General features: G+C 35.7%; 1 protein-coding gene across 1 annotated transcript in view; it reads right to left on the reverse strand.

Moving 5' to 3' along the window:
* Positions 1 to 1,431: 1,431 nt before the first annotated feature.
* GABRA6 (gamma-aminobutyric acid type A receptor subunit alpha6) overlaps positions 1,432 to 13,471 on the reverse strand; it is a 22,676-nt gene continuing 10,636 nt past the window's right edge. The window contains exons 6-7 of the mRNA XM_085317834.1: positions 5,677 to 5,940; positions 1,432 to 1,482 (exon numbers count right to left, since the gene is read on the reverse strand). Of these exons, the coding sequence (XP_085173960.1) occupies positions 1,432 to 1,482; positions 5,677 to 5,940 (315 nt within the window). The remainder of the gene's footprint in view (positions 1,483 to 5,676; positions 5,941 to 13,471) is intronic.

The following is a 13,471-nucleotide window of genomic DNA, read 5'->3' on the forward strand; positions in this document are numbered from 1 at the left end:
AAATTGCCTAAATCTAAGCTCTACAAAGGCAAGAGTAGGGAATTTGAAAACTGATCTAGCATGTGATCAATTAGCGGTCCAGTTACTACAGTGCTGAAAGGTATATGTCTCTCTTCAAACAGGAGGAGAAAAGCAGCTGGAGTGAGGTCCTTAGATTAAATTGTTACAGCCCCAACAGAGCTCTGTAACTTACTGGGATCAGCCAGACCCTAAATATTTTCTCATAGTAACCAAGATGTTGGTTTAGGAAATGCAAAACACACTGGACTTCCTGAATTAATGCAGCATTCCATTATTCTATTTAAAATATAGCATTGATGTACTAGAATTAATTTGAGGATAGGAGTTCTTAATTTATATTTGGCTGTTTGTAACATTTGCTTGTGTGCTTTTACCACCAGCATCCATTATGCCTGCAACAGAGAAGGCTTGGGTTTGATTATTTTAGACATATCCTAACTACATTACATTCTTAGGTTTATGGAGATGAAGAGTGAATGTACAGTAAAATGAGATCTATGAAATGAAATCCTGTAAATCTGTGGTGAGAGAGAACTAAATTAGTTAACAGTACTTTGTGCAAAAACTACTAGGTAGTTTGCTATGGGCAGTTTAGTACATCTAGCTGATAAAATGCAACTGGTTCCCTGACTATGGTGACTTGCCTTCAGGAAGCTCTCTGGAGCCATAGGTTTGCATTTAGCTTGATGAGTAGCTGCTGCTGCTTCTGTCCTTTCTGATTTGGACCTTGAACTTCTTGGTATTAGTCTGGCTGTTCCTAGATCYGGTTCCCAAATTGCTTGTTATTAATTTGGTTGTACTTCCACTATCACTCTCAGCAAGAAAGTTACAGTATCATAATTAACCAGCTGAAGTTCATAACCAATAGTTTTTCCTCCTTTATATTTTGTTCTCTACAAATATAACTTTCAATTTTAAAGGAGATGAAAACRTGATGGGATTGCAGCTCACTTTCATGGGGTTTCCTAATGTTATTTTAGGCCAATTTCAACTCATATAAGTCACTGCAGCTCCTAATGTTTCAGTGAGACTGTGCTTGGTTATACCAGTTCAGAATGTGGTTTGCTTCAGCTATTCTAATTATTAAGAGAAATAATCCTATTGTTGATGGTATGTGTCAATGTAAACATTCAATCATTTACAATAGGACTAGAACAAATACACATTCATATTCTTTGACCATTCAACAGAATAATAAACTTTTATAGTAGAATCAATTGAGAAATTGTAAGAAAGTATATTTAGAATTCTGTAACTTTTTTTGAGTTGTCCAGAGTCTGTTTCCAGGTGATGTTCAATATAAATATTCCCTGGTTGACAATTTCAGCACCTGTGAATGACATATCCTTTGAAGTCACGTAAATCCTACAAAATACTCAGTGAAGCTTTTCTGAAACAGTCTGCTGTTCTTCAGTTGGACTGATGATCATTTCGAAGATGCATTGCTGTTGGTTCAAAAAACTGGAAGAAAAATTTAGAGAAGTTTAAGTTACAGATTGTCAACAATGTAGTTAATCAACAAACCCACCTCACTTGTTACTGCTTTTTTTAGGTGTCTGTGCAGGCTTAAAACAGAACTGCGTTACAAGAGAATCTCTTCAGAATCTGAAGCTATATTCATTGCCTGGATGATCAAAGCTCAGTTTTAAGCATATATTCCAATGACTGTTTTCTCATGAACTTTATTTGCCTATAAGATTTGCAAGCTTTATGAATATGAACATACTGATGCTAAATGCTCAGCAGGTTTAGTAGATTAGTGCCTTCTACCTTTTTTCACACCTCAAGGACAAAAACTGATGTCTCTGCTAATAATATTTTCCTACAGATTATCTTTAAAATCTTTAAATCACAACCTCTTTTAGTTTGATTCACTGCATGTAGACACTAGTCCATGTTTTTAAACATATGAACTGTAGTACGTTCTGGACAAAAATTGGTACAGGTTACTGTAGAAAGGAGTGCATCAGAATATGCCTGAAGAGCACGTGCACTATGAATGAGATGGCAAAGTACCTGTATTTTTCTCAGTAAAAGGGTATTTACATTTTAAGTGAAGTAAATTTAAAACTTGTTACAATAGATCAAGCATGCGATTCACTTACTAATTCATGACAATGATTTTGATATTCAGCTCAAGGACTTGGCAAGGTTTAAAAAATGCAGGTATAAGACACTAAAACATGAAGYAACTTTTTCTTATTTGTCAAATAAGCTTGTTCTCCTTTCAAGAACTTTATTTGGCTAATCTATACAAATATGCATTGTTTATTAATGTGCAGAGCTTTTTGTGGCTGGTGARCATTGTGCTCTATGGAAGAATATGCATCACAAACATGCCTGGCAAGATTACATCTTCCATGTACAAATCATGGGGATCTTGTATTCTCATAATTTCAGTCTAAATTAATTAGTAATTGACCTTTATGTTGTAACAGTAAGTCCTTTTAAAATAATTTTAATGCTTTGATTTTTTTCATATAATAAATGGTATATCCATGTTGCTACTGTTAAACATCTGTTAGCATTTCAGTTAAAACCTTTTGAGAAAGAGAGGCTTGTAGTACGAGTATCAGCATTTTCTGTGGTCTAAGACCTGACATCTGTTATTTCAACTGGAGAATATTTTATATAAATATTTTCAAATTATCTTTTCTTCTATGTCTTCCCTCAATTAAATGAGGCCTTAACAACATGCTGTCTAGTAAAATGCAGGCAAAGAATTACAATAGCTTTATTTCTATAGTTTTGCCAACATAGCTGCTTTCCTGCAGCACTACTGTTACTCAAAATGCAAAACAGTCTTTCAGTTGAAACATCTGTCAAGTATCAAGGTGTGTGGCAGACTGCCACTGAATAGAAATGCTTTCCCAGCCATCTTATGGGAGAGCTGAGCCATTTATTTAAAGATAGAGGCCAGAAAAGAACTTTCTTTTCCATGTACAAAAAGCATTTAGTTGGATCGCTTAGCTTCAATTTGCAAATTCTTTCCATCTTTTCTGAAGAATGCGATTTCGCTCAAAAATGTAGCAAAAGCAAGTTACTTAAAAGAAATCAGGAAGAAAAGCAAATCAGGAAGTTCAATAGTAGAGTTGAACTTGGTTCAGCACATACAGAAGTAAAAATAGAGTTCAGTGAAAGCACCTCTTGCTATTTGCACAGCCTGCCTGCTTTAAAAATATTCAATGTGTAAAGGTATACATTTCAGAAGAAACACCTTTGATATACAAACATCCAAATCCTAGAATTTGTAATTCTTGTAGTTTACATGTACAATATGAGAAAAGGTGGTTAACCTGAAGCCTTCTGATMAGGAAATGACTAAGGAGAGGGGAGAATGTACTTGGAAAGTACTTTTAACCATAATATATTCCAAAGTGTGTCTCAAATATATCAGATGCTACACAAGACTACTTCACTCCTGTAACACAGGGCCTATTACTTGAGCTGTAAGAAAACTACTTAGTAATGCAAAGATACTACCAAATAGTTTAGAGGACAGCTCCTCATGTCATGCAACTGTGTCATATTTTGGGCCTGAGCCTCTGAGTTGWCCATGCCTTAAGCATGCCATGCTTTGCTTGTCTAACTTATGTATCTTCTCCCCTTGAATGGAAAGGGTGGCATATACATATTTTTAAAGCAAAAACAATTCTGATACATTGAATTAGATTATTGAATCTAATTCAATTATTGAATTAGAAACCCAGCAATGTAAATCACAATCATTACCATTTACAACTGAGTAAACAAACAGGAAAATGGAAAATGTAATTTATGAAGAAGAGCGTCAGCAACACTTTACATAATTGTTTACATTCATCATTTAAAGTACCTCAGCTGCCAATACTGTTCTGCTCTCTAAATCTTGCTACTGGATTTCTGTCATTCTGTAAGGCTACTACAGAAGATTTGAGCTTTTGTGCAGGTTTGTGAGCTTGCAGAAGTGAATGTATGGCCTAGTTTTTAGAAGTATTTCAAAAGCCTAGTTCAGTTCTAATCTGACTATTAATATACACAACTCAGTACAAATATTTGATAGCTACCAAGGGAAAATGGTAGCCATCTATAAATATTTCTGTATCTAAAATATTAATGGTTGAATGAAATCACTGGAGTTATGGTAAGCTATATAAGCTGAGGAATGGCCCCTAAACAGAATGCTACCAGAAGCTGTAATAATTACACGAGCTTTTTTTGATATTTCTCTTGATTGTGACAAGTAATGTGCGCACACAGTCAATATTTTAATAGAGGGATCAGTTCTCTGGCACAAATGATAAATTTAGCATTGGACAGATTTTGAGTGGCCAGGAGTTAGYAGCTGTGACCTCTTGAGAGAGACATCTGCAGGAACATTTATAGGAGTTAGTGCCTCCTATCTTCCTGCCCTCCTGACTTCATAAGCTGCCTGGCAGCACATTCCCTCTTTAAGAGAGCATTTTCTAGATCTTACTAGTAGCAGAGATCAGCAAAATTAGCAGCTAGTAACCTTTGCTTCAACCAGAGGCAAGATGCCACCAATCAGCTGATCAGCATTGTCTTGCTGCTTCAAACTGCAACATCTCCTGGCTCTCTGTGAGATTACCTTTTGCTTGCTTTACCTCTAATCTAGGAAATGAGGGTATAATTTGTGAACCACTCATACCAGATTGCAAGTCTCTGTTTTTGTTGATATATGGACTTTCTGCATTCAGTGCTGTCTAAATACCATCATTATCTCCCTAGCTGTCCTAAAAAAAACTTAAGTGTATCAATTATACTGACAGCAAAGTATAGTGAGTTTCAAAAACTCTATGGTAAAAAGGCAAATGAATCTATTTTGTACCAATGAAATGGGACACCATTAGCTGTATTTATGTGAAGGAAAAATTAGGAAATTAAAGCATTAAAGACTTAGCTTATTTTCAAGCAGTCATTAAACTAATCACTGACTGATTATTCCAGGCATGCTCAATTTGTAGGGCATCTCTCGTCTGGACCTTATGAAAATCTAAAGACAGGATATCTCACTGCCTGATTCAAACAAATTTATGCTAAGAATTCAGCAGCTCTATCTGCATAAAGTAGTTCAGTTATACTGAAGRAACAGAAAAAGTCAGTTTTACAATGTATAAAAACTGGGACTCAATTGTATCRAAGAATTGTATCTTAAGTGTGTACTGCAAGTGCAGATAATGCTTTGCACTACTGATAAATGTTCATAATGTATATCCAACATTTTTCTAGATATCTTATTTCTTCATCAAGGAAATCTTAGGAGATATTAAGGCTCTTATTGCCTTCATTGCATTGATTCAACAAATGCTCTATCATTCCTTACTACAAATAGGAAAATTAAGAAATGGATTATGCAATATTYATATATTTGCTGAGAATGGTGTCACACACTGCCTTACACACTTGTCTGTGTCCTACTCAGTACTATATAAAGTGTTTACATTCCTCAACTTCAACTAGCTTTTTGGCATTGTGCTTAGAGTGCCATTATTTCTGGCAGTCACAGTTGATTTTTACAGAAAGGTAACATCAATTACTTTCCTCACAGAGAACCGATTAACTGGAGTTGCAAGATTAAATAAACAACTAAATGAATATTGGCCCTCTGAACATATTACATATTACAACTGAGTACTCTAAAATTCTACTACTCACTTCCATAGTGTCTTTTGAAAGGTAAACCACCCAGTATACCAGGTTGAATCCTGCAAATGCCACTGGAAAGAGGATCCTAGAATATTGGTCTATTTTACTTGTTCCTCCAACAGGTGGTGGTGGTGGCGGCAGAGCCGGTGGAGCAACAGACATTGGTTGGCACTGGGATGTAATATCTGATATTATGCTGGCTTCAGKAGATTGATCTGCCTGAGAGGCTACAGAGTTTACTCGCTTCTTCAGATTACAGTTGGAGTCAGAATGCTGTGGAGAGAAAAAAAGTGTTGATTTTATGGCTACAAGGAGTTTCACCTCCAGGTTTTGCAGTATTAGGCTTCTTGCCATTTTTTTTTCATTTTTGTGCTATAGAACAACCCAAAGAAATCATGGGTAATGCAAATATACAGAGGTATACTTGTGGCCTATATTTGCTGTAAAAAGATAAGAATATGTGCGCTCCATAGTGTTAGCATGTTACTAATGAGAAACTACAAGAGGGGAAGAAAAAGAGACAATTTTAAAAGGAACAGAAAAAGAGGTAACAGTATGCCTAAATTGCAGTACATTGATATGATTGGAGCTTATGTAGATGTGAATCAGCTTTAAACCAAACAGCATGTTTTAGCTGGCTCCAGTGCATTCTTTGCTGTATAAGCCCATTGATCAGCTTTGGCAAATACTTGCTGAATGGAGCCAAGTTGTCACAATGTTACTGGTCCCCAAACTAGCTGTGGATAAACTGAAAAACTGATGAAAGAAAGGAAATGAACTAACTTTACAGGTGCTGAAGACATTAATGCCAAGAATCTCATTGTTTTCTCTAGGCTGAAATTCAGTTTTCAAATACACGATTTCTACAGTATTTTCATGCCTACAAAGACAAACTCTCCTAAATATAATGAGACTATTTTTAGCATAATTTATGGTATAATCAAACCTCACGATTCCCATACTCTGTGCAATATTCACAGCCAGCTCTAGTTACTCTTCAGAGTTGTACAAAATCTCTTAAAATTTAGTTAGACCCCAGGACATTTATATTTACCTCCTTAATTGCTAAGTCAACATCTATATTCATTACCTGCCTGTTTTATTTGGGCTTTTTTTTTTTTTTAACTTTGACAAGAAGTGAAAATTTCATAGTTGCAGAAATGGCTTCGGAATAGGATCTACCATGCCTACTATAATGTATATTATTTAGCCTGTTCCGCATTAGTATCAAATGAGAGGAAATTTTCACAACTTTGCTAGCAGTTCCTGCTACTATTGCCACCACCCCGAGATCACCATGAGGAATAAAGATCCATAGCAGCAGGTGCAAGGACATGCCTGATGGCTGAGAAGATGAGATGGTAAAGAATGCCTTCTCTTTTGTTCTGATTTGAAATTCTCAAGTTTTATGCTAATGGGGAGCAGTATCTTAGATTCTGACAAGCAACACTTTAGTTAGGCTTGAGCCTAAGGATAGGTGAGAGAGTGATGACTGCAAAACTTATTTCCAGATCACCGATGAAAAACATTGTGCAGTCAAATTGCAAAACATTATCTATTTCTGGGTTTGAATAAGCAGCATTTTTAGTCTGCCAAACCAGATGATTGAATGAATTAAGCTGATAAGGGAAGTCTTAGGCCATATAAATACTGTTACAATACAACAGTGTATACATATCAATTGTAAAACAGAATAAGATGCATTTAAATGGTTTTAGGGTAGTAAAATTGTTAGTCATATACATAATTTCCAAAGTCATTTTTAGGTATCAYTTACTTAAGCGTAGACCTCCCTTTCCAATACTATCATGATTTATTGTGTAGCATTTCTATGTATGGATACAGATTTTTGTCAGTTGCATATAGAAGCATGATGGACTGCATCTTTAGGAGAAAAAGGAATGAGCGTGTTTTGAAATACATTGCCCATCCTTGTAATTGGGCCATAAATTGTAAATAAACTAGCCTAATCTACCTACTCGGAATCTCAAGTATGATTTAAAAAAAGAGTTATAACAAGAATTATCCTCTCAGTGTTCAGTATTACCGCCAAAGTATGAGAGCAAGTTACATTGCTACAACACAATGCCAATTTCTGTTTGAGGATAAATGTACTGGCATCCAACTGAACTTGAGGAGAGATGGATTCCTTGCAGAATTTATTCTAAGTAAAAGGCAGAGAGAACAACAATATCTTATTTGCACTAAAACAGTATTCTTTCTGTATGTATGTCTTTTATTTATTGCCCTTTTTACTCCACTTCCTATTAACACTTCCCACTTGCCTAATTGCTCTTCCTTTTTCTTTGCTATCTACACATTAAATGATGAGCATCATGGTTTGAATGGATATTAAGAGACATTCATATTCTGGGGATGTTCCTATCTGGAACACAGATGTTTGATTTTGTATTTTCCAGTTACATAGCAAGCAGCAGAGATTTAAATGGAGGATCATCTATAGATGTGTCACAGGAACAGAAGGTTATCCATGTCTACTTGCACTAATCATAATAATCTCACTCTATAAACAGACTGACAGCGCTAGAGCCATTGCTTTCATTCAAATTGTTTGTATGTTCTGGTTTGAACTGAATTGTGGGAGTCGCAAGATAGCTTGTCTTTTGCTTTACAGCAGGATGGCTTGACCTTTTGTTGTGAATGAATGGTTCTTAAAGACAGTTGTTAAAGTATATCTTAGTCCTTATCTGGCAATATTCCAATTTAAGCAGGGTCAGATTTGCTCTGCGTTGCACAAGCATGAATCAGGAGTTATTGTTCTGAGATAATGATTAAAAATAGTAGACAGAACAGACATAGCACAGGGTCTGTGCATGATCTGTATTGGGCATATTCTGGAATGCAAAGGTAATAAAATCTATGATAATCTGTACCTTGGAAAAGGGTGATACTGGTCATTACCTAAAATGTTTATTAAATCTTATATATATACTACCATAGAGGGAGGATTATCTTGATGTCATTCCAKGAAATCCTTTAAGATTTGGAGATGGGAAGTTTTCTGGAGTCAGTATATATCCTCAGAACTTGGGGAGGGCACTGACTCTCAGCCGAGAACAATTTTATGGTCCTACTTTTGGACCATTTGGAGACTGCTCATTATCTAAAATATCTTATTCTGATATTCAGAAAGGAGAAGTGCATTTTACTGTTTCAGCAATGCCACAGTTTCTCACCATCTTGCTGAAGATATGGTTTAGAGCTGATGATTCAAATTCTTTCCATTATTTTTGACACCCTTGTTCAGATGCTGAGGATATGGTTCAGAGTTGATTTAAATCATTAAGTCCTTGAACAATTCTTTACACTGTCTTTGACACCCCTGTGTGCTAATCCAGTAAATCAGGGTCTAGATGATTTTCCTGTCTGCCACTATCCAGGCTACAGAATCAAAAATCTAAATTTACCTCAGACTTGAAATGAAGATGTTTCTCAGTTTGGTAGCTGACAATAGACTAGTCCTGATGCCCCAGAACAACWACTCATACTTATTAGAATTCACTGCTAAATCAGGAGGAGGAGGAGGCGGGAGAAACAGTTTCTACAACATCTGAGTTTTGAACAGCAGCTACAGTCATTTGTTTACTATGTTTAGATTTAGCATTTCCTTTTGACAAAGACTTCTGCCAACAGTAACATGATGAAACTTCACCAAAGTAGAGAGAAAATAGGAATGAATGGCCTATTCTTGTTCCTGTTTTGCAGTTCACACAGCCAGTTACTCAAATAGTAAAGGCTGTTGTACAAATAGCTACAGCAACAACAAAAAGCCTGAAGTGGCATGGGACACTGTCATAATGACATAATGTATTTTTTAAGTTACTGAATTCTGATTTGAAAGAGCACTCTTGCACTCATATGGAAAGTTATTCATATCAGACAATTTAACTTGTCACTACATATGACTGCCCAGTGGCACAGAACAGATCATGGCTTAATTTGAGATATAATAAAATTGGACTAGACAGGTATTGGTATAAAGGCTAGAAAGTACAGTCTGGATTCTATTAAGCTTTTGCAGCTCAGCTATCTGATCTCCTAGAAAGCTCACAAAACAGTCTCACCTATAAAGGTGCTGATCTTTCACAACTCTCATCAACATCACTAGAATTTGTACATGCTCAGAATTACTTAGAAAGCTCTCAGCAAATCGCTCCTCCCCCAGTTTTAACTAATATAGCGTATATAACCTTGGAGTAAATGGAATTCTTTCTCTGCTTTTTCTGTTTTAAATGGATGCTAACTGTGATTTGTAAATATCCTTCACTCTTATGTTTATTTTCCTCAAGATAGTTCTAAAACACATATATTTAAAATTCTCTACAGATATCTGTTCATTTGTAAATATATATTCTTGCTATTAGTTCATCTTATGGTGTAGCAGTAACATGAGTAGCTTATGTATGCATTCAGATACCAGCTAATTTTAAACGAATACATGCCCTTATTTCTCTTTAATCACTTAAGATCATGTCCCTTTTCTGAGTGCAATGCAGTAAAAAAGGACTGGTGGGAATAAACTGTAAAAGTTTAGACAAAAATGTATTATTTCTCCTTTTTTYCCAATTTATTGCATTATGAGTATAGAATTTTGATATCACATAAAATCAGGACTAAAATTCACCATGCACACTTTTTCCTGTATATTTCATTAGTAGATACAATTTGAGTAATTTGAACCATTCATATTATATACATGAAATCAGGCGCTGGTGACTTAGCTCTTGAAGAGAGAGTAAAGCATCATTTAGCTACCTAAATCCTTCTTGGACTTGCCCCTATGTTCAACAGTTTGATGTGTTAAAAAAAAACCTTGCTTAGCTACAGAATAATCTATATGCATCAGCCCGCAGCAGGAAAGTTCACCACATACACAAGATCTCCTTTTGGGCATGCACTAATGAACCCCACTCTTGACAGTGTAATGGAGATATGCATCCATTGCACTCCAGAGACTTGTTGTAACTCCAAATTTAGATATTCATTTGTGTATCTCATCTGCAGGGCCAGATTCAAGAAATGTGCACTACAAACATCTATGAAGTGTTCTGCATAAATAAGAGCTGAAAGTAGTTTAGAAGTTATTCACAGCCTCTAACTTTACATGTCTATTTAGGCATTCTAAATTTYCTTCTCTAGGCATGTTATGAGGAATTATCCTCAACAATTTTTTCTTGTCCCTTTACCCTGGTGAAAGGGTTAAATCACTTGCTTCAAACATGGGAAAGCCATATTCAAAATCTTTACCTTTGGATACTGAAATTCACCTCTTAAAAYATAACTTAATATCAGGTTGAAGGTRGTAGGGGATMAGCTGTTTCTTCACTACTTCAAAGCTCTTTTATTTTGTATTAAAAAAAATTAAGAGCCATTAGAGGAAGAAAATGCGTCATTCCCACTCTAATGTTCAAAGTCAAGTTCTTCTCTGAAATTTATCAGTGTTAGTAATCCCAGATGCTTAATGGGACTCTGACTTGGGAGCAGAGTAAAAGGAATCAAAATTCAGTGTCTACCTTTACTTTTCTCTGCAGCACATAGCAACTACTTCTTGCAKGTCTATAAGGGACTGAATTACATAAATGGTACTATAGGTAGAGGTGTTTTCCCTCCTCTTTTTATAATTTACTTTATTTTATTTATTTTCTTATTGCTAGAAAAAAAGGTATGGAATTAGACTTTAAAATTCAGCAAAAATGTCTAAGGCCAAAGAATAAATTCTTTATCTTGCATTTTTGTATWTTGGTGTAGATTTCAACTGCTTCTGACCCCTCCTTACTGCACTGCTCTGGCTTTGTCAATCAGACAAATATTTAACTCAAATAGAACCAAACAATCAGCGTCCCTTACTGGAATGAGAAAGTCAATATGATTGAAAGTTGTTGGTTCTTCTTAACAGTGTGCTTGATAATCTGCAGTTGTGGAGGAGTAGGAAGATCTCCCTAATTTGATTGCAAGTGCCATGCTCTCAATCAAGGCTTTAATGCATAAAGCTGTTTCTAGGACGATCTCACAAAGGTTCATTGATAATCTGAACAGAACTGCTCTCTTCTTAGCTATGCTAGGATACTCATTAAACATACTCAATATATTCTGACGTAATTATAGGAAACCAAATCCTCTATGCTGAAGTGACATATGGCTGCTCTGCGGTTGGGAAGGGTTGCTAAAGAGAATGAGAATCCTCTTCTGCCTGAGCCATGCTATTTTGACATAGAGACAGGGTTATTTGTAAGAAGAGGGAAATTCTTCCAGCAGTATTTCAGTGTTGTGCAMTGTTTTTTGTTAAAGTATCAGCTCTTTAGGACATAACTGTAATCAAACTACCACACTGTAACAATCTTTTTTTTCTCTACAGGTACCCTCTTATACAGAAAGGATGTCTTTTGACCCACAGTGTGCACTCAGAGACCACGGAGTGACCATCTTGTACAGCACTATTTCAAATGGTGCACTCCAGACAATGTCACCAATCCCCTTTCTCCTGCAGTTTCCAGAACTGGAGGACTCCGAATAAAGAAAGTCACAATGATGAAACACTGTGACTGATATAGATAATATACATTTTAAAATGGATTTAAAAGCTAAATGCTAGAATGCTTTAAGTGTRTGTGTACACATACATACATACATGTGCATGCACACATACACATATATGTACATAAAAAATGTTTGTTTTTGACATACTACAACAAGCTTGGTCACCATATAAATAAAAACAGGCTTCTCTCAGGGTCCAGATGAGTGCTCAGCTTGTTGCTGTCATATTTTTGAGTGGAACACCCATAGTTTTGTATTTCGCACAGGGATTGCCTGCAGCTTGACAGACAGAGCAAGCCAAATTCTGCTTGCAGTTAACTGAGGTAAATAGAGTGGCTTTCCTGAAACCAAAACAGCCAAGCTGGGTTGTCATCAGTTAACTGAGCACATAGCCCATTTAAACCAGTGTAGTCCAGTGGCTTCATCACAGTTACTCCAACTTTTGTTACTATAACAGAGCAGAATTTGGTCTTGTGCCATTTTTTAGAGTGGATAGACTTTTTGGAGCATATAAAAACTAGTGAGAGAAAAAAGGTTTATTCATTGGAATAAAGCAAGACTTTGAATAAAATTAACCAGACTGATGGGTGAGAGAGTTTTGATAGTGTTTTGATTTTTTTTCCAGATAAAATTATTAATTTGGCATTTTAAAAAATGAATACATTCTGTAAATACTCCTATAATGATCAGTTCAGGTCCTCATTCAAGTAAAAAGAGCTTCTAACCAACTATTTTACAGCTCCCTTAAATTTTCATTTCTAGAAAAACCTGTCTTCCTGGGCTTGTTTTACACAAAGGAGAACGGGTCTCCTGCCTTACAGAAAGTACTGGTTTCAACAGGATAAGGATATTCCCACCATAATGTCCTTTAGCCACCCTTCAAGGTGTATCACATAATGTAGTATTGAAAATGTAATCCACTTTGTAGCTCCTACCATTGTTACTGTTCATTGGTAGTTGTACAGCCATGAAAAATTCCTAGTAAGTACGTCTCACTTTTATTTTTACAAGTGGACTCCCCAAAACTAATGAAACTTATACATTCTTCAGAATTTTTTTCCATCTAAAAATACCATTTGATATAAATGCATAAGACAAATATTTTTGATACGCTGTTCACTATTCTTCATCCTGTATCTGCCCCTTTATATAGCTAAAATTTTGACAACTTTTGTACACGCAAAAATCATAAAACAAAAATCCTAACATTAGATGACTTTCTGCTCTGTGTAATGGAGGGAAAAAA

The sequence above is a fragment of the Rhea americana genome, unplaced genomic scaffold, assembly GCF_003343005.1.
Source record: "Rhea americana isolate MKP2758 unplaced genomic scaffold, rheAme1 scaffold_51, whole genome shotgun sequence".
NCBI lineage: Eukaryota > Metazoa > Chordata > Aves > Rheiformes > Rheidae > Rhea > Rhea americana.